The 27,157-nt window shown below is 37.4% G+C and overlaps 1 protein-coding gene across 5 annotated transcripts in view; it reads left to right on the top strand.

Moving 5' to 3' along the window:
* The first annotated feature begins 283 nt into the window (after positions 1–283).
* The window catches only part of LOC110049587 (E3 ubiquitin-protein ligase TRIP12-like), a 51,189-nt gene continuing 24,315 nt past the window's right edge, over positions 284–27,157 (top strand). The window contains exons 1-17 of one of the 5 annotated variants that reach the window (XM_020755392.2): positions 284–466; positions 566–628; positions 9,139–9,207; positions 9,970–10,041; positions 11,191–11,253; positions 18,133–18,525; positions 18,913–18,981; positions 19,223–19,254; positions 19,845–19,883; positions 20,921–21,004; positions 22,458–22,553; positions 23,084–23,166; positions 23,768–23,833; positions 24,183–24,218; positions 24,940–25,035; positions 26,032–26,124; positions 26,764–26,817. In XM_020755392.2, coding sequence (XP_020611051.2) covers positions 579–628; positions 9,139–9,207; positions 9,970–10,041; positions 11,191–11,253; positions 18,133–18,525; positions 18,913–18,981; positions 19,223–19,254; positions 19,845–19,883; positions 20,921–21,004; positions 22,458–22,553; positions 23,084–23,166; positions 23,768–23,833; positions 24,183–24,218; positions 24,940–25,035; positions 26,032–26,124; positions 26,764–26,817 — 1,395 coding nt within the window. In that variant the 5' untranslated portion in view covers positions 284–466; positions 566–578. Of the gene's footprint in view, positions 467–565; positions 629–8,842; positions 9,208–9,969; positions 10,042–11,190; positions 11,254–18,129; positions 18,526–18,912; positions 18,982–19,222; positions 19,255–19,844; positions 19,884–20,920; positions 21,005–22,457; positions 22,554–23,083; positions 23,167–23,767; positions 23,834–24,182; positions 24,219–24,939; positions 25,036–26,031; positions 26,125–26,763; positions 26,818–27,157 lie in introns of those variants that run through there. The other 4 variants (XM_020755391.2, XM_089293808.1, XM_089293806.1 and 1 more) reach the window with 4 other exon arrangements.

Genomic DNA, 27,157 nt, shown 5'->3' with positions numbered 1-27,157 from the left:
ATTTCTTTTACCATTAGGTCCACTATAAAGCTGTAGTTTCATTTGTGGAAGAATTTAGTTTCAGGCATTTTTATTATCAATATAATTAGAATACGTGCGAAGAATACTAACACGGGTGGGATGCAAGGTTGTCAGCATATTCGTAGCAGTGCTTTGTTTTTTATAAAGAGCGTCTACATATCTATCAGACACGACAGGCACCCTTTGAGGTTTGCTCACTGATTTGTGGTACGGTTGAGTTACATACTTTTTTTTTAGTCACGTGTGAGGATAATGACATGTTATGCCACCGTAAACAAAGTAGTTCATCATTTTCCAAGAGTACCGCTGATCTGAAGAGCTATCGCTGTTGTCATCCATCTAGTCTTGAGTTTCATCAAGAAAGGTGAGAACTGAGCTTCTTTCGCGATTGAATACATCTCGGGCAACGGAAAACTATTCATTACGAAGGAACACAAACAAACAGGTATTTATTCTTTCAATGTCAGTAATAATATCAGTTTTTCCTTTCGGTTTCATGCTTTGCGTCTCCTTCGCTTTCTAATCTTTTCATCACGTCTGGTAGGGTTCTTACATGGATGGATGATTGCTCTGAACAAGAAGGACAAGGGGTAACCCGTACAAGAAGGTTGGCTTTGTCTCTTTTCAATAGTAGTAGAGAAGTAATAGAGTTTATTTTCAAAATGTTTTACTGATTTCGTGTTTGAACTCAAGTCATAGCGGAGAAAACAGATGTATTTTTCACATGGCTTTGAGCCCGCAATGGCTCTACGATTGACCAAAATTTCACTTAAAGAAGACTAGCCTGAGACAATAGATGGCACGCTGGATTATGCCACATTGCTCATGGAAAAGTTTGGAAGCACTGAAGTCAACTTGCTACCCAGCTATTACATTACAACATATGTTTTACAGGTTCTAGTTTCGTTTCCTGAGACTACAACTAAGCGCTGCATACATGCATGTTTACCTTAGACGTCTGAACAATGTGAGCTTACATTCACCGGAACATGAAACAATCAGACTTTGGTGTGGTAATTGTGATTTTATCGCTCTGTTGTGAAGGGGTTTTGCGATGTTTTAAATGACATGTTAAGGAATAGGTGGTTTCAGTCAAGTATTTTCTATCAAACACAGTGTGTTTAAAATGAGCTGATGGTGCAGTAATTCCCTTAGAACAATAAATGGCACATTTCCTGCTGTAACAAATATGTAAAGATCGTTACAGTATATATGTAGCTTTACTGTAGGTTTGGTGTGATTTGATTGCAAATAACAAAGATGGGAAGACGTCGGAAACAAATATATTTTACTACTGAACAAAGCAAAGCAATGCTTAATTTAGCAAAGAAAAACAGCTTGACAGTGCTTTGTTCTGGTTGTAAAGCATGTGAGATAGTGACAAGAGTACAAAAGAAATGCAGGGTGAAACATAAACCACAGCAAAGTGTTCCTACCTACCTCTTGAGTACTCACATCACTTCCTTGAGTGCTTCATGTAAAAAATAGAAAATTTACATTTTCCTTCTGTCTATCAAGTTATATAATCAAGGTTGGAAGTTCAGAAGAATAAGGAATGTGGTGGGAAGACAAGCTGTGTTTTCAGCGCTAAACTTGAGTATTCATATAATTTGATAGAAAGAAAAGGAACATGTTTTCTATTTTTTTTAGAAGGCACTGTGAGAAGAAGGAAGGAAAATCCCCTCTTAAATTCTTGTATGAAAATGTAAATTATCTTTGTACACACCATCATTAAGTCAACAGCTTGAGCTAGTTCTGTATTTCCGTCAAGTTAGATATTCTTATAGGCTGTTTTCTAAAACAGGACAAAACAAGGTTGAACATTTACATTTGTAGAGATTGGCTTCAACAAGTTTTAATCTGAATTTGCGGACACAGGATGATGTCACAGATCATATGATACAACTGTATCAAAACAGTATTTTGTTTTGTAAATCTTTTGAAAGAGTGTCTGAACTCCTTTAATAAAAACACACCACTTGAGGTCTCATATAGCACGCTGTTGAAACCAATGACAGTCATTTTTATACTGACAATTTATTGTTGATTATTATAAAGGCCATTTAGAAAATAGTCCAAATTAATGATCCTCTTTCGAGGCCTGGTCTGAGCTGCCGCTAACGGTACTACATTTAGGAAATAACACACTGGCTGTGGGTAAATTTGGGTGGCAGGGAAGGACGACTGGGGAGTAGGGGCCCAGGAAGGGGGCCCTCCTGGGGGAGTACAGATCGGGTGGTACCGGGGGTAGCCACCCTGGAATAAAAGTTCCAGACCTGCCTCCAGGGGTGAGGCCCATATCCCACAGTCCCGGGGGACTGAGGGAACCAGGAGGGGGAGCCCCTCCTGGGGGGAGTACAGATCAGGTGGTACCGGGGCTAGCCACCTTGGAATAGGAATTTCTCTGGACCTGTCTCCAGTGGGCTAGAGCCTTACTGTGGGGTAAAGTGCAGCTAATGGGTGTACTTCCCTGCCACCGTCCTTTAATAACAAACAACAGAAAGTCACCAAAATACAAAGTCTGTGTTCATTGCACCCTGAATGACAAGGTCTAAGGCTTGCAGAGAGACAGATAGCCATAGCCTATAATCATTAATGGTATAATTATTATTATTATTATTATTATTATTTATTTTTTTTTTTATTTATTTATTTTTTTTTATAATAAGCAAATGATATCATAAGTATCTACGGATATATGTTTTTCTAAAAGTAGTGGAATAGTAATGTTCACTATCTATACATGACATTCTGAATTGTAGTGTCAAAGGTTGCGCCCACTTTGTGTGTGTGTGTGTGTGTGTGTGTGTGTGTGTGTGTGTGTGTGTGTGTGTGTGTGTGTGTTGGGAGAGACAGATTATTAGCCTTATTCATGACGAACGTTTCTATAGATCTAAATGATTTGTTTATTTGCTGGAAGATGGTCCTAAAGCGTAGTATCAGGGGTTCAGATGTGTAGAGCAAGGGTCCCAGTCGTGGGAGGGTGGGAGGGAAAAGGAAAAATCAATGGCGAAGGATTGGCACAAACAAGAAGACTGAATACAACGAGGAGCGTGTACTTGACTAGAGGTCAGGGGCATGAGGTGGACATGTGAGAGACATGACTGGAACCATTGATACACTGTCTTTTACAGATGTAGATAACAGTGGCCTTACTTAGGAAATGAAAGGTTTGTTGTGATATCTAAAGGGGGTGATTGTTTTCAACTAGGAATCCCTGATGGACTTTGAGATCAGGAATTGGTGGCATGTTACCCATATTACTGGGATTTACTTATGCGTGTGACACAAGGTTCATAGTGTTACATGTCTTTGAAATAAAGTGTTACAATGCAGAATGTGTGTGCCTGTCTTTGAGATATTGTCTCTCAGGTCTCATTAACATTAGTTCATGGATGCCATAAACTTAAACAAAAATATGCGTGCTGACTGGTTTAAAATTGTGTTTCTATTTAACAAATTGACGTCATTTTTTTCATGCGTCTGTCCTCTTATTGATGATAAATTACATCATAACATTGTCAAAGTGGCTGGGGAACCACGAGCCACAGGCGAGTGGTTCTGCAGTAAACTTTGACAATGTTATGATGAAATTTATCATCAATAAGGGGACAGACGCATAAAAAACTGACATCAATTTGTTTTTTACAATAGCAAGACCCCAAAATGGTCAAATGCTGGGAATAAATGAGGGGAAAAGATGCTGTAAACTTGCCATAAACAAAGATAGGTGAATTTTATTCAAAATCATGGGAACATTGTCAATAGCTTTTCTCACTTTTTGATTGGCTACTTAAAAAAGTCCATAAAGTCTCATTGGTTAAAAAGTTGTCAGTTTGACAGCTGAAAGTTGGACTTGAAATCTTGCATAAATTAAAGTTTTTTCTCTCTGTACTTTTATTGATGATAAAAATGAGCCAATCAGCTTGCGAGAAATTAGACAGTTATTGTAAAAAAACTCCTTAGAAACAAAGAATTGGCACGAGCTGTTGATTTAATGATGGTGGGAACAAAGAGAATTTACATTTTGATGATTAAAGTAAACAAGTTGTGTTTCATTTTTTCGTCACAGTATTTCTAAAAAGTTTGGGAGAACTCATGAAAGTTTGGGAGAATTCAAAAAAGTTCTGGAAACCCTTGTCTGTTAGCTTGTGTTCCCACAGCATTTCTTGTTCTCCCAAACTTCCGTTGTGTTTCTATTAAGCAATTAGATTATGAGCTCGAGATCTCTATTGCGTGATAGGTGACGATGGCGCAGCCCAAGTCAACTGTGACACATAGAAATCGAGAGCAAATAATCTAATTGTTTTAGTATAAATCTACTATTTGTTCAAAACTTTATCTAAATAGTCTTCACAGAGACCTCGAAAATGCAAAAAAAAGTGGCCATCTGTCTGTTAACAAGCACACACTTCTACGCTACTCATTATCTGTCACAGAATAGATAGCGAGTAACGTAGCCAATAAGAGAATGGCTTTTGTGATAGAACGCTATTAGATTTATACAACTACTTGATAGAAACACGGTACATGTTTTCTATTTTTTAATTAAGGTAATTCCTCAGTGTTGCATTGTGCATCCCTACTGCACACGATTTTAGCATCATTAGCGTGAGCGCATGAGCGCATGCACACATACAACTTAAGAGATTTCCATCAATTAGCTAAGCTCGACAGCAAAATAAATGCTTGTTTTCTCTTAAACAAGCACTGTAAGGTACCTTTTTTTATTGCATTAAATTAGTCTATAATTCATTGCCTTTCCACTGAATAAGTAAGAAAAATTTTTAATGTCAGGTAAAAAAATTACTGTCAAAAATGGTTATTTACCCTTTCACTTGTGACCTGAACCTTACCACCCCTAGAGGATGTACACTAGAAAGACTTTTTGTCAACTCTGATCCAAGATGTACATTTTTGCCAAGAAACACATATCAAATTGTTCCTTTAAGATGATGCAATGTATCTATGGAGACTTTTTAATATCAAATCCATGTGTTTGACTACTGATATCCTAAAACACACCAGTATTCAGAAAAAAAGATAAACACACTTAATGGGTGCCATTGCACAGATTTTTGATGCACCTTTGGTGAGTTATGACTCTTAAATGGGCACCGTACCATGTGTTTTTTTATCGCACATTTCGAATGCCTGCATGATTAGGAACAACCACAAAAAGTTTGAAAAATGTAATGTCAAGTGCTATTTATAGGGAATCACCTTAATACACTTGTAAGCTTTAGGTTAGTGTTTCCCATATTTTTCAAACTGCTCTCAAATGGTCATTCTGTTTTGTAACAGAATAATACGCGAGTCTGACATCTTAAATTTGTGGTATATGGTACAGGTGTACCGTAATTTCCGGCAGTTTACCCGCACGGCAGATTACCCGCACCGGTCGTTTTTTGCCAAAATGAGAAAAAAGATTCAGCAGATTACCCGCACTGGCAGATAACCCGCACCAAAATACAAAAGAAAGTTATGCTAAATAGTTCAAGAACTCACAAATTTGAAGTGATCAAGCGAGACTAAGCCTTTCATGTTCGTGTCCATTTGGAATAAGATAAAAGTTTCTGCCACTTGGCCACCAATAGGGCAGTTAAAAGCACTCTCCTCAGCATTACTTTCTTAAGTTTGATTTTACAAGTTAAATATCCAATGTATTGATGTTTAAGACTTAACAGAATGCGAAGCGTTCGTTGTTGGAGCGTGCAATTAATCGATATTCATTGAGAGTTGAATGGACTTGTAAAATTCGGCTTGCAATTTTCTCAAAAAAACAATATCTCGGGATCTACTTGGTCTTAGAAATCGCTTGAAACAGGAAAATACTTTTTAAATCAAGGCAGTACTAACTGTAAATTTTCCACTGATGTGTCGAGTATTTTTGTATTATTTCTTCACTTGTCAGTGTTTTGTTTACACTCGTGCCGACAATTATATTTTTTATCACGTTCCACTAATTATGCGGCGCCATGAATTCAACAGATCACCAAGATATTTATGGTATCTCAGGTTCTACTGGGTCTAAGAAATTGCTTGAAACGGGAAAATACTCTATAACTCAAGGCAGCGCTAGCTAGGAATATTTCGCTGATGCGTCGAGCATTTTTTTTTTATCACAGTCAATGCTATTTTTTCACTGCACGCGTGCCGACAAATGTCGGCATCATGTTTCAGTTAGGCTTTGTGTTTTCCACAATAAAAGACACGTTAAAAGGTTTAGGTGAGAATTTTTCTAAGCAAAAAAAAAACTAGCTGTGAAATTGACAAGGTAAGAAAACTATCAAAACACAAACGCGTAGCGAAAAATTTGTTTGTATGGAATTTTTTTTGTATGATTTCATCCAACTTGCATCAGCTATAATCAATCAACGTTTAAAAGAATTTCATAGCAAATAAAGCACGATACAAGAGTTGATAGGACGTGTTTCTCGTTTAAACAAATGAGGCATTACACAGGTTTGTGGCAAGCGTATATTTAATGACTGTTATCTTTGTTTTATCTTCTGTCAGTACTATAATAATTACTGTTAAATACTTACGGGAAGATTAAAAAATTATCAGATAACCCGCACCACCCTATTACCCGCAGCAACAGTAGTTTACTGGAAAATTAACTCATTACCCGCGGGTAATCTGCCAGAAATTACGGTAATGTGCTCAGAAAGATGGCTTGAACACCCTTTTAACTCTGCTAACACTCAATCTGACTCTATTTGGGCAAAACTTTCCATATAGAACAAGGCACTCCTGAAAAGAAAAAAATTGAAAGATTGATTGATCTGCATTTAGTGGGTTTTGTCTGTTTTCTTGTTCAAATTGTTTGGCACCTCGTTGAGAGTTTTGTCTATTTTTAGACATTATGTTTGTTTTCTTAGTGATAAAACCGATCACGCGAGATTCCCGCCATTTTTGCTTTAGTAGCCAATCGGATTATGGCTCTCGTTCGTGGATTGGTGCGAGTAGGATATCAAGAGATCAATAGAAAGTAATCCTGATATCGAAAATAGTGTGTTTGTGCTCTTTGTACAAAAGAAGGAAAATAGCGTGTCTTAAACGGGATTATGCCTTACAGAATTGTGAGTATATCGACAATATGTTGGAGAATGTTTTGCTGTTTCGTTTTTTAGGTTAGATCCGATTTTTTAGAATTGCTATAGTCAACCCACATGTATGCCTTTGCTTTCAGTTGACTAGCTAGCTTGTGCTGATTAAACTAGTTCAAAACAACTGGTAGATCCCGTGGACTTTATTTTCCTGGTGTGTCTTCAATTCGAGTAGTACCCTGATCCGTGGTGCGAAACACAAATTTACATTGGCTTTCATGCCTTTTATCTTTTAAAGTTGAAAATAATTTAATATGATTGTTGAAATGGCATGCAGAAGAAGATAATGGTGAACAATAAAGACAATAGAGTGTTTATGTTTCAGAACTATTGGTCTAAAAGTTGCCCCCTGAAAATTTGATGTTCTTGAAACTAGCATACTTGCCCTTAAAGCTTTGGTTCTTTGGCAAATATTTGTGTTAGGAACATCAAATTTCCACAGGGCAACTACTGTATCAGCTGATATTTCCTTGACAGAAGCACTCTTTACTATTGTTTAAACAGAAATCTCCAGCTCATCATGTAAGTTTTTAAAAGGATCACAGAGAAAATGTTGTCTAATTCTTTTTGAAATACTCCGAGAAAATAAAAAGGATAATTACTAGCTTTTGATTTTCGAAATGTAACATCTCTTTGCTGGTTTCCTTCTTATTTCAACAGCTCATGGCAGGTCTGTGTTTCTGTCGAGTTATTTAAGCAATAAACCACTCTTTCTATGGGTTTACTGGGGCAATAAACCATGTAGGATGTTGGGAGAACAGCTTTGTGAGTGTTTTCCCAACATCCCAAGTGGTTTATTGCCCCAGTAAACCCATAGAAGGAGTGGTCCTATTGCTTTTATGAAATAACTATCGAAAATGTTTGTCAAAGAGAAGAAAATTTAACGCACTTTCATGATCAAGGTTCTTATTTTCAACACATTCGTGAGATGGCACAAAAAAACCAATCACAGAAGCTGAAAGAATGAAAGCACAGACTCAGCATCAGGCACAAAATCTGCAGAGCAAAGCTACGAAAACATTTAGCGCTATAAATATTTTGGAAAAGGAAAGGAAAAGGTTATTGCTGAAAGACAGCGAGTGTATTAATTAGTTTTAAGGACCTTGATGGGAAAATGCAGGAATTCATGGCCGGAATCAGTCATCACAAAAGTAAAAAACCATGCAAAAACATGGTTTGCAAGTGGTGCAAACTTCATGTTCTTGGCGAAGTGATTCAACGACAACATTCAAAACTTTGAATGGGTTAGTTCTAAAAACGCTGCTTCTGAAATTTATTCAGAATTTATTTCCTTATGTTGAAGGCTATGAAGTGCGTGTTTCTCAGTATTTTGCTGAATGGAATTGAAGGCTACTGCTTGAATGTGTAATGGAAACTAAATTTGTTTATTGTGTTACAAATTCATGCGTTGAATTTAAACTGATAAGCTTAATGTTAACTTGAAAGAAATCTTTTACCTGCTTTTTTAACAACCCAAATTGACCATTCAATCCCAGCTGTGGTCAGAAGTGCATCCTCCACAGAGAATGGAAAGCACTGAAAGTGCTTAAACTTTCTTCTAAACTCGAGCGTAAACAGAATCGGCCTAAAATTTTGGCCATGGAGATTAAAAAAGATCATTAAACAAGCATTATATCATGACCAAATTCTGGTCCTGTTTTCCCCTACAAATTTCCCTGTGTATGTTGAATTAAGAGATGTTTGTGTTAATGATGTCTCTGTCAGTGAAAGCGAATATATATTTAAAGCTTATACATGTAATATGTTCTCACTAGACTGTTCTAAGTTGTCTAGTTCTCACATAGTGCTGCGTATTGGAACCATGTCTTTGCTAGCACAATAAATGATAGGTTTTTGGCCAATCAGAGTTTGCGAAGTATCTCAGTTATTTTTAAAAGAAGTATATAGTTTTTCAAGTTATTTTTTTGGAACTGATGCAGGGTTGCTATAGTTACAAATCATATACCATTTGTATATTAGTGTTTTTATTGACTCTTTTATTAAGGAATAAACTGCAAGGAAAAAGAAAAGGGTCAACAACTCAAAGTTCTTCTAACGAGGTGGATAACAAAAGGTAAAAATGATACTTCTACAGCTGTGGTAAGATATTTTCATGTACATGATGTGTTATGTGATATATCAAACATGAAAGACTGTGTGTGACCACATTTCCAAAACAGAGGAGAGAGTTGATAATACAGTGTAAGTTTCAAATGTGGTCAAACAGTGTGTTGAGTGTTTTATATAATATCTTCAGCCCAAATTAAAGCTAAAACTAAGGAAAAAACAGAGAAATATAATCTTAAAAGACTATGCTAATAAAGATCTGATATCCAAGCAACATCATGGTCACGACTTCAACTTCAACATGTTTCAACTTGAAGAATTAGTGAAATAAAAATGACTTTGAGAAGTTGTAATAAAACTCATTATTTAATCACTGAGGACTACACTGGGTCACAACTGTGCTACACAAATCAACTTAATATTCATTTATGAAATGAAATGAATTAATTACTCACCATCCTTTTTTTTTTATTTTGAGAGATCAATCCACAAAGCTTTTTATCATTGATGTGATTGAAAGATTATCAGTTCCAAATTAAAGGGGTTAGTTTTCCCTGAGAAGAGATAGAACTTTCATAAAAGGAGGAGAAAAAGTCCGTTCTGGCTGAATAGAACTTGTTAAATGTATTTATGTAAACAATGCTAAAAGTTTATGGCTTCTCTTTTGGATTTCAAAGTCAAATCAAAATGCACACAGCTTTTTGGAGTTGCATGGTAGTAGTCAATAATTGTCAATAATAATTGTTATTCACTATCTGTTCATGAGTAGATCCAAACCAAGCCAACCTAGGCGATCGTCTTCGACAAGCAAGCCTCCAACCACTGTCAACTGTACATACAAGTAAGTCATACACTTGTCAGGGAATTCAGGGCTCGAAAAAATATGTAAATTCCAGTTTGCCTTTCAAGCTCCTACAAGCAGCTCTCAAATTTTGCTTGCCCTGGGCAAGTCTTAGTTTACATTTCTTTTTGGCCCAACAGGCAAGTGAGAATGTAAAGTTACTTGCCCGGCAGGAAAATCTCCTCGGTCTCAATGACCTTATGGCACTTGTTTCAAGCCTTGGAATTTGTTGACTACACTAAGTTGTGTTTGTATTGAAACCATGGCTGCGCAGTTTAGAAATACATTGTTCATGCACTTTAAAATTTCTGTTACTACCAATGAAGTCATGCATTTTAGCCCTTGCCACATTCTCAATTTTATTTCTGAGACTCCTAAAATTTCAAGTTTACCATAAATATACAACAAAAAATTATTTTGTAAGATTAAGTTTTTTTCTAGCATTTTAATTCAGAGTGGATATCCTGGCTGATAATTTATTATTTCTACTGTGGTAAAAATGAAGGGTCTAGATCTTTTTCTCCTTAGCAAAGAGTAAATCAGGGATGTACATGTATGCATGTATGCAGGTTAAAATTTTCAAACTATAGTAGTTTTAATTATTTATTGGGGGGTTCTTAAAAATGAATAACATGCAGACCACCCAACCCCTCTGTTCTTTATTCTACTCTACCCTACCAGAATACCATATCAATCCCTGAACTCCTAGATGTTTTTTTCATCTTGTACTCACCTAGACATGAACACTTGATCTCTGGCTTTGTAGTCCACCGTCATCTCCACTAGGCCACACAATCCACAGTTGCAAGTTTGCTCATATTTGCTGGTCTGATAAGTTATTGGTTCCAGACTCACCCTTCTCCTTTGACACAAATTAACCTAGGTTGAAATCATTCTGACCTAAAGAACAAATTGACCTATTAAATATACAGATCCTGACTTTCTTTCTTTATTTAATACTTATTTATTTACTTATTCATTTGTTTATCTATTTTTGTGACCACATTTGATAGCAAGAATTGAAAGAACTGAAAGTGAACCCTGTGCATAAAACTGTTTTATTCTATTCTGATTAGTATGGTGTTGGCAATACTTAAACTTGCTTGACAACTAAATATAGAATGTTGATTTATTTCATGCGTTGTTTAGTTTAAGATCTCGCAGTTCATCAGCAAGTCCTCGTACTAGCAACAGTGATTGCACAATCCTCAGGTATCTAGATTGAGTCTTTTCAATCAGACTGTTTATTTAATACTTTTACTACAGATATATTGTATAAACATAGGCACCCAAGGCGTGCAAGAGTTATTTTTTTGTGTGAAGTGTCGGAGATAGGAGCATTCATGGTACAGTAATGATTTGGTTAATTCGACAAGTTTTTTTGGTTGAGATGTTACATCGGTCGTGGTAAGATAGCAAAATAGTAAACCATAAAATGTTTGACTGAACAAACTACAGTAATCTGACATGTCTCCAGATTAATGTAGATACCATCTTATTTTCTAACAGGCAATTTGATTCGTTCTTTGATACAACCCACATTGTGATTGGTGTGACACGCGCTCATGCATAACTCCCTCACTCACCGATCACATAACCCTTCCAAACCCAAAGGGAATTTTTGCTCAAAAATACTCAAGTTAATTTAGAGACTTTTTCGCATTTTCTACGAGTCGTAAGTTTACCTTTTTAGACAACACAGCACAACACAACACAACTTCTCTGAAAATAGAAAGAAAGAGAAAAAAACCTCTGACATGTTGAAAGTCTGATTTAATTAAATTGCACTTTAACTTGGTGCTGCGCAGTCTTCAAAGAACATTTGAACAGCTTTCATACTTTTCACCTTTAAAAATACCAGACTGAAATGAATGTCGTCAAATAAAACTATTAAACTGCTACTGCAGAGATGTAAAAACCATCCAGAAATGAAAGCTTCTTTTTTGTTTAATATCCTGGAAACAATAGCCGATAACTTGTCAGCTCTAATTGAATTTACTCCCATATAACAAACAAAAGTGTTAAGTTACCATTTGTTACTAAAGATAGCAAACATCTTGTGGGAAAGAGTGGTGACGATTCGTCCACTCTAATTGAATTTACTCCCTTGTGAAAAACGAGAGTGTCAAATTACACAAAAATATCTCGTTATATTTGCAAGCAACAAGAACAAAATAATCGTTACCTGCACTTACTATTGTAAATGTTAGAACTGTTTCAAATCTAAAGTCTCGTCCCCTCTAAAACATGTCCTAAGAACTAGAAGCAACGATTCGTGACCTCTAATTGAATTTACTCCTTGTGAAAAACAAAAGTATCAAGTTACCTTTGTAACTAAAAATAAAAATATCTCGTTGCATTTGCATACTGCTAACTCACGAACTGTTTCAAACCTCAAGGCTCATCTCGTTCATTTAACTAAAATCCTCAGCTTAACCCACAGAGAATGTCAAAGTAAACCCAGTATATGAATAATTCCTCCTCTTTTATAGAAGAATAAATATGGCCATTCTGAACTCTTTCGGGATCAAATCTTCTCACATACCATTTACCTTTACAACAAGAAATTTGATTGTAGATCCAATCTGATTGGTGTGACATACATACATCTCTCTCACTCACTCACTCACTCACTCACTCACTCATTCACTCATTCACTCACGTACGCATGCACACACGCATGCGTGCATGGTCGCTTGCTCACTCACTCACTCACTCACTCACTGTCAACTAAGAGGGATTTTTTGTACAAAAAAATAACTCAGCAAAAGTGTACAGTCATGTAATTAACTGGTGCGATGGTAAGACTACTCTCTTTCCTTGTCTAACTTAGTCATGTTTTCATGAGAGATGTTTACCTTGGTTTTGTTTTAAGTTTACGGAAGTGAAATTTTTTAATTGTGTAAACACACTAGCAAACCTCGGTAAATGGTGGCAAAATCAAAAGTAAACCAACCTAGGTTTGTCGACAGTTGAACGCCTCATCAGGGATGGTTTAGCTCAGTAACAGATGGTAACCAAGGAAAAGCAGACGTTGTTGCAATATCTTGGCAGCAAGTGTTCATGCATGCAGTGTGTCAAGAAGAGAAAAATAGACAAAGATTCCTCGTAATGTAAGTAGGTTTCAAATCAATGGGCAAAAAAGCTAAATAAACTCATGTTTCAGGGCTCAAAATTGACTTTTTCGTTTGGGAACCAGCTGACGACTAATGGAAAAATTTTGGTCGCCAACTTATTTTATACATAACCTACACAAGAACACGATTTTATATGTTACTTTGCATGCAAGAAAAGTCACAATTGAAGAGCGGAAACAATTAGAAACAAACAACACGAGTAACACTTAGTTATAAAGCTACCGTTGTTCTCAGGTGATATGTCTCTGGTCCGAAGGTGATGGTTGTCTCTATAGTCATTTTAAATGAAGCAAAGCATAAAATGTTTTAAGTCCATGGTTTTCATTGTGAGACAAACTCAGGTCCTTGCATATTTTCCCTTTGGTATTTCTTTGAAATGCCGATGAAGGATTCAAAGTTTGGATTAACCTTTTGGCTGAATCTTCATTCCCTGCACATAAAAACTCATGTAATTCCTTCAACTGATTGGTATCTGCAGCCATTTTCACAGCAAATGAAAAGCACATGGTGTCGAAGTGCGTCTGCGATCCCAGTTTTGGAAGAAGCCGCTGAAACGATATAGTGCGCTGTGAACGCAGTATCGACGTGTCGAAATACATTCAATTTTTTCGATTATCTTGTAATATTCAGACATTATTTTACTGGGGACTGAAAGGTGAGTTGTATACTAGCCACCATATCTGATTGCTTTCCTAATATAAAGATTTAAAAACAAAAGTTGTCGTGGTTTTCTTTAATTATTGGACAAAACGCAAGCCGCCAGCTGGTGACCAGTTCTGAAAATTTAGTCGCCAGTGCTCAAATTTTGGTCGCATTGGCGACCAGTGAGTTGCAATTTTGAGCCCTCTGTTTAGGCAAAGAAATCCCAGACTGCTGTTTCCTGTTCATCGTCAAATGCTGTAAGCGTTTCCTTTCTGTTAGAAGCTCAGTAGCTTAGTAGCAGTGTACAGGCAGGTGCAACTAGAAGAAGACATACCACAAATAGAGAGAAAAAAATCATAATTGAGGTCTATGGAGAAGAAAAGCAAATGTTCAAATTTAAAGCGGCTCCGAATAACAAGAAGTACCAGTAAACATTTATGTAGCCCGGGCTCCATGGCAGATGTCGTTTCAGCTTTTTTGCGGGAAGAGGCTCAGTGAGATATCAGTTAAAATTTTGTCGAGGAAAAGGTTGTTGTTATTCTTCGTGGTAGATGCAATAATAAAGTGTATTATCGTTTGTCTCATGATGTAGTCACTTGAGATGTAGATCGCGATGTTTCGACTGCTTACTGCTAGTCTTCTTCAGGAGATAAGGTCGACTGATTGCACGGTATCATTTATGTCACAAAGGTCGGCTGTGATTGGTGCATTTCGATCCTCCTATTGTTCCATTGTTCCGGCAAGTAGCTGTTCCCTGAGTGGTCTGCTGTTGTACTGTTCTCCTGTTGTTGTGTTTCTTAATTGAGGGTATCCATGCTTCAGGAATTTCAATTCCACTATCCCTGTTGATGTTGTTAGGGTGAAGTCTTATGTGAATAGCTTCCTTGACCCTACGTGTGTACCAGTGAGGATCTCGATCAATAAACTTGATCTCATTCCAGATAGGATAGTGGTCAGTCTCGTGGGTGTGTTCAGAAACGGTGGAGGTCTGGGTACGGACAAGTCATATATCCCTGTCATGTTCTTTGATCCTCTCCTGCATAGATCTCCCTGTTTCCCTGATGTAGACTTTGCCACACTCACAGGGAATCCTGTAGACAACACCATCTTGTTTAGCTGGATTGATGGTGTCCTTTGGTCGCACTAAGTGTGACCGAAGTGTCGTGTCGGACTTAAAGACGGTGCGAATGCCTTGTTGCTCTAGGCAGCGGCGGAGAGACTCCAAAACTCCTTGGACATAAGGTAAAACGGCGGTAGATTTAGATTCCACGACAGGCTCTCTTCTTGGGGTTGTTCGTGCCTTTGTGATCTTCTGTACAAAAGAGGAGGGATATCCGTTAGAAACAAGTACAGATGACAGATGTTTCTTCTCTCCAGCGATTACTGATGGTTTGGTCACGAGACGTTTAGCCTGGTCGTACAGACACTTCACAATACCGCGCTTTACTGACTGAGGGTGGTGTGAATCATACGCTAGGTACTGATCAGTATGTGTTGGTTTCCTGTAGACACTGGTGGTAAGGCGGCCATCAGGTTCTCTGTAAACTGACATGTCGAGAAAGGCGATCTTGTTGTTCTCGATCTCCATGGTGAAATGGATTGATGGTTGTTGACTGTTCAGGTGTTGCAGGAAGACGTCAACTCTATCCCGATCCAGGATGGTGAAAGTATCATCTACGTAGCGTTTCCAGATCTTAGGCTTGCAAGGTGCGGACTCTATTGCTTGTTCTTCAAATATCTCCATGTAGAGATTAGCAACAACCGCGGATATAGGGCTCCCCATGGCTGCGCCGTCTCGTTGTTCGTAAATTGATCCGTTGTACTGGAAGTACGTAGATCTTAATACGAAATCCAAGAGGTCTGCGATTGGAACTGGTGTAAGTATCGTGCGGTCAGCCAGGCCTGTGTCATTCTCCATTTTTTGTAGCGCGGCTTGTACGACACCCTCTATCGGTACATTGGTAAACAGTGACTCTACGTCGAAAGACACCATGATCTCATGGTCCTGGATCTCTTCACTGGCGATGGTGGAGGCAAAGTCAGTCGAGTTCTTCACTGTGAAGTTTGAGTTACCTGCAAGAGGAGATAATACGTTAGCCAAGAAAGCAGACAGGTCGTATGCAAAGGTGTTGACACATGACACAATTGGCCTAAGCGGTGTGTCGGCCTCGTGGATCTTTGGCAAACCATAGATCCTAGGTGGTTGTTTGTGTCGGGGTCTGATCTTATTATAAACCACCTCTGATATGTGCCCACTCCGTTTCAGGGTTAGCAGCTTCTCAGATAGCTTCTGGGTCAAGCAGTCTGTCGGATCTTTGTTGAGCAACTGGTACGGTCCGGAATCAATTAGCGCTGACATTTTTGCGTGGTATGTGTCAGCGTCCAGGATTACGCTGACACGACCTTTATCGGCCGGAAGGACCATGATGGAGTTGTCCTCTTTTAGGCTTTTAAGAGCCTCCTGCTGTTCCTTCGTGATGTTGGGCATGGGTGGTTGTGCCTGTTGAAGGATGGTGTTGATGGATCTCCTGACTGTGTCTGTGTCTTCTGTCTGCTCGCTCCGCATCTAGGGGCCTGACTGCTGATTCAATCTTGGCGATGATCTCGGTGGCTGGGACGCTCATAGGAGTCACGGCGAAATTTAGGCCTTTCTTCAGTAAGGACACCTCAGCTTCGTTAAGGGTCCTGGATGACAAGTTGATAACCCACTTTGTTTTGTCAACAAAAGTTGTAGGAGAAACAGAAGACTGTTTCTCGCGCAAAAGTTTCTCAGACTTGCGCTGTTGATGGTCTTTGGTGGTATTAAAGACTCGCTGGGTAGTGGATTTAACCTTGTCAAGTACCTCTGCAGCGTCATCCGCAGAAAGAGCAGATGTTATGCTCTGTGCTGTTGATTCGGCTTCTTTCTTTGTATCTCCCTTGGCTCTCTGCGTCAGTCTGATTCTTTCCCTCAGGAATCTCATGGATGCTAGTTCAGCGACTTTGCGTGCGCCTCTGGTGGGAACTGGTGGCCGAACTTGCAGATCTCTTGGAACAATGTGGTTCTTAATACACCTTGTGAGAAAGGTGAGATGGTTGATATAGCATGTGAACTTGCGTGAGCAATGCTCATGTCGACGAATCAACCTTAGGGCTGTGCGCCCATATTTCTGGTCAATGTCGAGGAAAAGGTTGTTGTTCATCGTGGTAGATGCAATAATAAAGTGTATTATCGTTTGTCTCATGATGTAGTCACTTGAGATGAAGATCGCGACATTTCAACTGCTTACTGCTAGTCTTCTTCAGGCGATAAGGTCGACTGATTGCACGGTATCATTTATATCACAAAGGTCGGCTGTGATTGGTGCATTTCGATCCTCCTATTGTTCCATTGTTCCGACGAGTAGCTGTTCCCTCAGTGGTCTGCTGTTGTTAATTAGTTTCATGTAAACGGCTCTTTTAATAACTGCAGTTTAGTTACGAAACCTCGGTAAGCAGTAACCGTAGTAAACCTCTCATGAAAACACGGCATTAATTAGTCATATGTTTGCTCACCATTTCATCTACTCTACTGACTGTATTACATGAGTACTTTCCACTAATCATGAATATACAAAGCTTTACATTTAAGGAGAGTTTGGCTCGACATCACCGCGAGCAAATTGACGACAACCTGAGTTCGGCATTGGAGTAAAGACAAATTTTGTAATTTTCCAATAGTTTCTGAGCAACATTGCAGTACTTGCTTTCTGAGAAAACCTCAAACCGTCCATTGTATGCAGTCTACTTTAGTTAATTAGTTTCATGTAAACGGCTCTTTTAATAACTGCAGTTTAGTTACGAAACCTCGGTAAGCAGTAACCGTAGTAAACCTCTCTCATGAAAACACAGCATTAATTAGTCATATGTTTGCTCACCATTTCATCTACTCTACTGACTGTATTACATTAGTACTTGTCATATACAGCTCATTAAGAAGGTAATTATTAGGATACAGATGAAGTAGCTAAAACATAACGATAAGAATATGCAATAAACTGCTAACCTGCTGGTACAAATGACATTTAGTTTGCTAAACTTGATCACCTATTGAATGAAGGTCACAAATTAAAGTTAATACACCCCGGCAAGCTGAGACAAGAAGATCAAAGTCTTTTATTTACAAGTACACTGTAATTAAGTGGTGTTATGTATGTAAACTATGTACCGCCAAGTAAGGTCAGGTTAAATGTACTTGGTTCATTATGTCAGCAAACTATTTTGTTTAGTTAATCGGAAACACAGAATCAAATTTCTATTGATCTTTTTATTGTTCTTTCCCCCCCTAAAGTAGCAAGCACCTATCCCAGGAAAAGCAAGAAGCCAACAGGAAGCCTGTAACTGTGCCATCATTTGCTGCAACTTTCACAAAGTCTAAGCAAACTCAGCCATCCTTGTCAGCCATTGGTAATTTGGTGACTTCCCATTCATCTACACCTCATCTCAGTAGTTCATCTTCATCAGCCATTGGTAACTCATCATCAACCTCTAAGTCTTCCTCTCGTGGAAGACGTGCTGCATCAGCATCGTCACTCACTGATAAGACTGCAGCAACAAATCAATCCACCTCCCAGACCACCTGTGCACCATCACGAAGTTGGAGAAGAAGTGACCCGCCTGAGCCTAGCACAGGCTTAAGGCGGTCACAAAGACTTAAAGAGACAACGGGATCCTGTGCTAGCAATAGGTATGTGTATGATAGTTTTTTTGTACATTGTAACTATTCATCCATCTTCTCAGGCTGGAGTATGTTGTCTTGTTGCCCTTTTTTTGTAACTTTTTTCCCACTGCAATAAAATTGTGTATACCTCTTATTATTTGAGCTTGAGCTCCATGCTGTAAGTTATGGACTGAGCTCATTCCCTTTCAATTTATGGCCCAAGCACAATGCACGTGGGACATAAATTGAAGGCAAAAAAAACAGGATCCTAATTTACAGTTTGGACAGATTAGACAAAGTTAGTAAGATATTTATTTCTATCTTTGCCATATTATATCTTTGTTATTCTGGATACATATACTTCATCTGCTGGTAAATTATGGTTATAACAGATACATGTATTGTTGTTTTTAGTCGGCGTGGACCGCAGGGAAAGAAGCAGTCGTGGACACGCCGACAATCACCCAGTATGTCTGCAGACAAGTAGGTGGTGTAATGAATACTTAACACTAACTCTGATATAAGACTATAATTATTATATAGACCATAGAGAACTTATCTATAACTTCTTAGTTGAGAGTGCACGCTTTCACTTCAATTAGCCTGAATAACTCCCCGATTTACTCTGTGTATGGTTAGGATGCAATAAGTTATGGAATTAACATGAGGTATACTTAAAAAGTCTGTAGTCTGCAGACTAACATTTCAACTTTGCTTTTAACAGTGCACCTCAGGACCCTGGTTCTTCAGATGCAGGTATGTACAGGTACAATGTATGTGTCTCATGTAATATAACATGTACAGTAATAGCAGACTTAAAGCTGTCATGGCATAATCCATTAGCCCTGGTAAAAGAAGACACTGCTGTTGTTGTGGTCAGCTTGACATGGCTGTCATTAGTGTGTGAGAAAAGACATTTATTTTTGTACAAAGTAATGTCCGAGCATAGCTAGTGTAAGTTATAACACTTTTTCACATTAGTCAGAATGTGAATGTTTTTGTTTGTGGTATTCGTTTCATTCTTTGGTTTTGATACACACTAGTAATGAAATCCTTGACTCAACATTTCACGATTATCAATAATTATTACGGTATTTCATGCAGGCATCTCCACACTCTGATTTTAAGTGTTTGCTTGTGGTTCGTGCACGGCTTTATCACTTACATGTAACAACTAGTATTGCTTAGTAACAACTTCTCTATTTGTCCACAAGCTGTTAAAAAACTGAGCATAATGTGTGCTTGACTATCCATTAGCTAGCTATAGGAAATTATATGTATTAATTTAAAGTTAAAGTGTAACATTCAATAATGTTTACTGTTAATTAGCGTATCATTTTTTTCAGCTCATGGTAGTGTTGAAGATTCAATTCCTTCAGCTAGCGGTAATTAAAGAGATTTCTTGATTTTATTTTCTGTCAATAATCTACTGTTGCAAATATTAACTTTAACTTTGTTCTCACCACAGAAATGTTAAGTTAGCCTGGTTGTAGGTGATGTTGTGGATCAATGCTTGAAATTTTTCATACCAGTTCATTTATTTTTTCACCTTTTGCCATTGGGGAGTTCTTATTGCATCCAATAAGAAATCAAGAGTTCTTGATATTTTTTACTCCTGTTTCATTTGAGCTTATCCTCCACACCACCCGGCTTCCTTCCTTAGTCCCTAATCCTACACTTTTTTCACTGTATACACTCAAAAAATACTTGTTACATTATGTTGAGGAAAAGGTTGTTGTTATTCATCGTGGTAGATGCAATAATAATGTGTTTTATTGTTTGTATCACGATGTAGTCACTTGAGATGTAGATCGCTACATCGTGAGACAAACGATAATACACATCATTATTGTTACATTATGTTAGCACACAATGGTTGAGATAATTTAATGCATTGTAATATCAACCCGATTCAAGATTTGACTCTTTACTCAAATCTAGATATTCAATTCCCAGTATTTAATACTCAATTCTCACATGTCTATGAATCAAGAATTAAGACTTGGCTGTGAACTTACTTTTGTAAATTATACAAATGTACATGTATCTTGATGGACGTTCTAAGCATAGAAGTATCTGACCAGTATCACAGTAAACAAACTCCCAATGGGAAGATTTTTTTGCTGGGCAAATTACCAGCCTAGATTTGAGTTTTACGTGTTCAAGGTTTAGAATTTACCCCTAGTTACTTTAAACAGCATTGGAAATGATTTAACCACTGATATTTAAGTGTTATTTGCCTTGGTCATGGATGTATGTACTGATATTCCTCCATAATGTGTCTTAACTAACACAAAACTATTATTAAAATCAAAGTGCCTTTTGGAAACCGGGAGGATGGAGGAGGTCAGAGTGTTATGTAGGCATCAGGTTTAAGGTGAAGTGTAATTTGCCCTCAGTAACAACAAAATTTGCACTTTAGGTGAGGCATCAAGAAGTGAAGTGGAAGGCCCTGGCAGCTTTGAAGATATGGAGCTAAAAGATGGAGAGTTATCAAGATTGCAAGGTAAAATGCAGTTAAAATGTTTTCTATTGATACTTAACATTATTCACCAAAGTGGAGGTGGTTACATCAGTAATATTCTCCAAGAATTGCCAAGGCAAAGGTGGTTTCTTGTTTTACTATTAACTGGGCTGGCATGAACATGTCCAGTAATGGTCTCTTGGTGGAGTGTTTCACTCAGATCACTTTTTGAAAAGAAACTCTTACTAGTTCTTAAACTTTAACTCTTGAAGGTTTGAGAAACAGCTACTTTTCATTAAGGGAGAAATTTTTTTTTCAGTGTATAGAGCACTATAGTCTATTAAATGTCTTGTTTCAGAGTTGATCCACAGAAAATACTACAACATTTTTTAATGCAGATTTGAATGTAGATTTTGAAGTAAATCAGTTGTCAATATTGGCTACTTAGTAACCGAGAGTGAGATCTTTATCAGAAAATCTCAGACCGAGACTTTGCTGTATTGACTGGGCGATAGTGAGGTCAATACGGCAAGGTCGAGGTTTGAGATTTTCCCATTAAGACTGAACGTTCGAGGTTGATATGTTGTTTATCATACGGCTTTTTGCTTTGTTTTTGCAAGCCTGTAATTTGCCCCTGGGCATCATGAGAGAATAATGCCCTACAATTAGACAATCAGAGCACGCGTTATGTCGGCTACAACAGTGAGCCATATAATAAATATGGTTACTGACCAAGCATGAGGTCAAGATGGCTAGATATTGGCCAAGTTTTTTTTGTTTGTTTATGGACCGAGACAGAGTTGAAGCCCATAAACTGGCAAAAAAAAGAGCGAGGCCAATATCCAGCCATCTTGACCAAACAAGCTTGGTCAGTAAAGGATCTAATATTATGGCTTTCGTGGGAATTTTTCTTGCGGGACACAATGGGTAGTCCAAAGTGGGCAAGATAGTCTTGTCTTACCCGCTTGGGTAGCCAATCACAGCTCAGGATTTGGTTCATCTTGCCTGCTCATGGAGTTGGCCATATGATAAGAAGAAATTTATTTGTTGGTAAACTTAAGCATGGAGGCACCACTGTAAATAAATTTACTTGATGTACACCTAAAGGTGTCAGACCATCAAGGTAACTCCATGGATCATCTTTTGAATCACTGCTCCCCAGCATATACTGCAGATGAATAATCCAACTACTAGATATCCTGGGCATTAGAGAATTTCTGAGTTATGAAATGGAGGCAAAATAATGATCTATCAAACTAATAGAATTGTTAGCCATTTTGCTGCTGGATAATATAGCAAACAATTCTCAGTGACTAATAAATTCTAAAAGGGACATTGATCCTTCTAGGAAACAAGATATAGTAAGAGGTGTTAATTTATCTCGACCGTTGCTTTCCTCAAGGTTGCACATTACATTTATACATAAACAAAGATATGTGTGTTAAAACGCCTGTCGCTTTGTAATAACATACCCTATGTTTCAATTGAATCACAGCTCTTCTTGAAGCACGGGGTGTTCCTTCTCATCTGATTGGTTCACTAGGACCCCGCATGCATCAACTGCTGCATCGAACTATAAGTTCCAGCTCAGGTAAATGACTCCATGTCAAGGAAAGCTTTGTGTAGCTCATGTTTTAACATGTAGTTATATTTTTGACTGCGGATGTAATACTTAAATACAGTGTACATGTAAGCTGTGAAATTAAATAAATTAAAAGCAGCACCAATTTTCTTTCCCTGGCAAAGGAGAGGCTTCAAATGTTTCATCAACTTTATCAGAAAATTTGATTAAACTCACTTTTTCTGTTCAAAATTAAAGTTTTTCATAATATGCAGTTAAAAAAAAAAGTAGTGATAAAATCTCATGGTTGTTAGTAAATCCCAAACATATAGCGACTCTCTGAAAGGAACATCTCCCTGAAAGTAGTGATGCTCTGAAATTGGTGAAGAATATCTTACAAGCTAGAGTTTTTTTAATTATTGTTAATTATGACATTTACATGTATGATAGGAATGTTGTTTGTATTCTTCTTTAGTCCTCAACATTACTTACTTTGTAATGCTATCTCATAATACTTCATTACAGTGATGTTAATGCTTTTTTTTTTAATTGACGTTTAGGTGGTAAAGTCCAACAAATGTTAACAGGGATCCAGTCATCTGATGAGGGACAGCAGCTTCAGTCTGTTATTGAAATGTGCCAGGTAAAGCAGGGGTTATAAATTATTACAAAAAATAATTTATGCCTTGAAATTCACTCATAGAAAATAAGAATTTTGCATTGCAGAAGGGAGGGACAAGGCTACATACATGTACATTTCTTACGTTTACATAGGATATCAAAATTTGTTTTATATTCTATTTATAACTTAATTGCTTTCTGAGACTTCTTAATTAGTTTTAATTACAATTGTATGGTGTTTGTTTCAACTTGATGCTAGCTAGCAAAGTGTGTGGGGGAGATTGTAAACGTTGTAGACCTCATGCACATTCATTGCTTCAAACCTCTGAAACAGTTTTACATACACCAACTTATGATACACAGTGTAGAAAAACTGCTTTTAAGCCATGTTTCGTTTAGAAATTTTCCAATAACTAAATTACCACACAGACTTGAAATTTGGCAATTTGATCACATGGAAGTTTCCTAGATATTTTTCACTCAACAGAGAGGGATTAATTTAATTGCTCAGATAACTTCTGTGACTCAAGTTTGTATTTCTTTTCCTTTTAATGTCTTGGATGTATGTACTCTGTACTTCAGTGTGTAAAGTTGATATGCTTACATTTCCTTTTTTGTTTTAGTTCCTAGTAATGGGAAATGAAGAGAGCCTTGTTGGTTTTCCTGTGAAACAAGTTGTACCTGCTCTTGTGAGTAAATTGGTTAAAACTGGACATACAGTGCAGCAGTGCTAAACACTTCGACACTTAAATAAAGTGATTTATGTATTTTATTTTATTTTATTTTATTTTACATCTCCTGGTAGTAAAGTCAACAAAACCAAACTTCTCACATTGTACAGTGAGGCCTATAATATTGTTCACTCAGCATATTATTTTAGCACAGGATTTCAGAACAATCAAAGATGATTGCAGACAAAAGTTACTTGCAACTACCAGCAAGTGAAACAGTTTTCTGTATAAAATGTTGAAAAGGAGCTTGATCTGAACTTTAAGGCATTGTGCTGAAAGTGTATTTCAAATTATTGTTTTTTTGAAGGTAAACTTGCTTTCAATGGAACATAACTTTGATATGGTGAGTACAGTATTCCTTCCAGTGTGCATAATTTTTTTTTGTTAGTAACACTTTGATTTAGTTAATATGCAAATTCTATGTAAGTTACAAGCAAAGATACAGACATGTACCTGGGCCATACATGGTGTACATTTATATGTTTAGACCATATGCATAGTGCAAGGTTATCTTCTTATTGGAAATTTTATTGTAGGGCCTACACGGTAGTTCTTGATGAAAAGCAGTAGAAATTGAATAACAAAAAAATTATTATTTTAAAGTTGACAGTTGATTACCTGTCCCCTGCTCAGGTCTGTCACTAAGTTTTCACATAGGGAAGTTATTGTTGGAGTAGGTGGCTGATTTTGCCATCTTTTCCTTAAGAATACAAATAGCCCAAGCCCAAGGTGTTCAAAAGGTGGATAATGCAGTATCCACTGGATAAATCATTATCCAGCAGATAGCGGGGTTTGTTTTGTCAACACTTAACCACTGGATAGCGATCTATCCAGTGGATAGCATTATCTACCCTTCAAACAACTGGGACCAGCAGACTAACTGACCAAATGAAGTAGGTGGTGATTTCTGTTGGCTAGTGCCCACTTTTGACAACCCTACCAGCTTAGCAACATTTCTTACTTACCAAAATTATTCAGTCAATTTCCTTGGAAAACCAAATGTCTTATTGCCATAAGTCTTGAAGGTAAATTTGTTAAATTACTGTATGTTTATTTTCCTACAGATGAATCATGGCTGTCGTGCCCTGACCTATCTGATGGAAGCTCTTCCAAGGTCAACGGCGGTTGTAGTGGAAGCAGTACCTGTCTTTATTGAGAAGGTAAACCAACGGTTGGCTAAAATACAGAAACAACTTGGAAAAAGCTGATCATGTACATGAATATCCAATAGAGGAGTAGAAGTAAAGTGAGGGAAGCCAAGATTGGGTCATGAAGCTTTAGGGAACACTGTTTCACTGTCTGGAGTTTCCAAGCAGTTCATCTGTTGTGTTACTGGACATGACAAACAATTTTTTTTTTAAATGTTTGATTCTTTGAAAGTTATGGTTGAATAATTTATAGCATTCAGATTTATGTTTAAAATGCAAATGAAATAATCCTATGTATTAGAGTATAAGAAACAGATTGGTCAATTTTAGTTTCGTTAGCTTGATGCTTAAATGTATAAATTTTGTCTATTTGCTTGATGTTAGCGATAAGATGTTTGTTATGTGGGGGGGGGGGGGGCAGAAGGAGGGCAGGAGCGTGAGAGAATAGGGGATGGGAAGCAGGAGTTCTAAGAAGGCAGGAATCATTTATTAAGTGTTAAAATACTGTCAAAAACAAGACCCAAAATGTTATATGACTTACATTAAGCTTATTATGAGACTTCTGGGCGGACTGAAAAATGATAATTTGCCCTTAGGGTAAAAAACTGAGGCTTACTTCCGGTAAAATTGGAAACCCTTTTACAGTGGTTACATCATAGGTCATGAAATATTGCCACTTAAGCTCTCAAAAGATGTGAGGAAGAGCAGCAGGGCTGAAAACAAAGGAAAAGAAATGCCTTAGAAGAGATTGTGCAGCAAAATGACCAGGATATGTTTTGAGCATCCTTATTTACAGGGGAAGGGAGCAAGATGGACAAGGGCGGGAGTTGGGAGAGCAGGATAGAGGAAGTGGGAGGTTCTGACCCCCCTACTTCCCCCCCCCCTACTTGTGGTTAATTGGTGGCATCAGTTTTAAAGACATTATTTGGATCTAGGCAGTTGAGCTTTTGCAGCATTGCAATTCATTTGGTGTTGAATGGAGACTGGTTGTGTTTTTAAACTGTGTAGTTACAAGTTATACAGTGTATGGATGTTGCAGAACAAGCACTGACAGCCTTGGCAATGTTGTCCAGAAGACATGGAAAGGCTATCCTGCAAGCTGTAAGTCAAGTTATTAACACTGTAATCATTACATCTACATGTAGTTGAGATTTAGTGGTTTTTAGAAAAAAAAAGCAAACAAACAACTGGCTAAACATTTTGCTTTCCCTCTGTTTCTCTGTAAATGTATGAATACCATCATACTGGTTAATAGATTGCTGAAAACTATTGGAGATGACTGTATAGTCATGTTGACTACATATTGCTGTCATAGAGCACTTTGCAAGCCAGTTTGGAACTGAAGAAAAGTTAAATCTTGTAAATTGCTTAGTTTTAAGGTATACTGATACACTGTAAAATGGACCTTGAGTTCATTTTGTTACTCATGAACAAGGGAGAGAACTAGTTAGTCAATAATAATAATAATTACTCCTGTTTTCACATTTGGTCAATGACAACTAAACAAATGTATGATGGAAATCTTCAATCTGAAAACACTTCTGCAAGCTATCTGAAGTTCTCCAAATTATTTGGACTTTCTTGAATGAGGCACACTGCTCTTTCCAAGATTTTATGTCAATTTCTGATGATTTGTTAAAATAAATAACAATAATCATTAGATTGAGTATTTTTAGTTAAATTGCGTTTGCATTAATAGCATAGCTTCTGTAACATCTGATGACTGTTTTCTTCTTGTAGGGAGGAATGTCAGCTTGTTTGTTATACTTGGATTTCTTCTCAATATCTGCCCAGGTACTGTATTACTCAACAGTCTCTTCTATTTTTCAAGCATCCAAAAATGTATTACATATAGGAGGCAAAAAATGTAAAAAACAGTGATCCTGGGGTTGGAGACTTTCCTCAGCCTTTACAAGTTTCAACTCTGTACATGTACAGTTCAAAGAGAACAACGAAACATTAATGCCACTTCTGTTATTTCCTCACTTATGTGGTGGTAACCCTAAAGAGTTGAACATAGGCAGGAATGGATGTTAATAAAATTATTTTTTGAGCAGGAAAGTACTTGTTGACAATTTTAAATGAATCTGAGATCATTCATTACAAAGATTAGAACTGGTTAGTGGTGATCAAC

This window comes from Orbicella faveolata, unplaced genomic scaffold, assembly GCF_042242905.1.
Source record: "Orbicella faveolata isolate gen_17 unplaced genomic scaffold, um_ofav_v1 contig_25, whole genome shotgun sequence".
Taxonomy (NCBI): domain Eukaryota; kingdom Metazoa; phylum Cnidaria; class Anthozoa; order Scleractinia; family Merulinidae; genus Orbicella; species Orbicella faveolata.
Note: the sequence above shows the minus strand (reverse complement) of the source record. Positions and strands in the feature narration are given on the sequence as shown.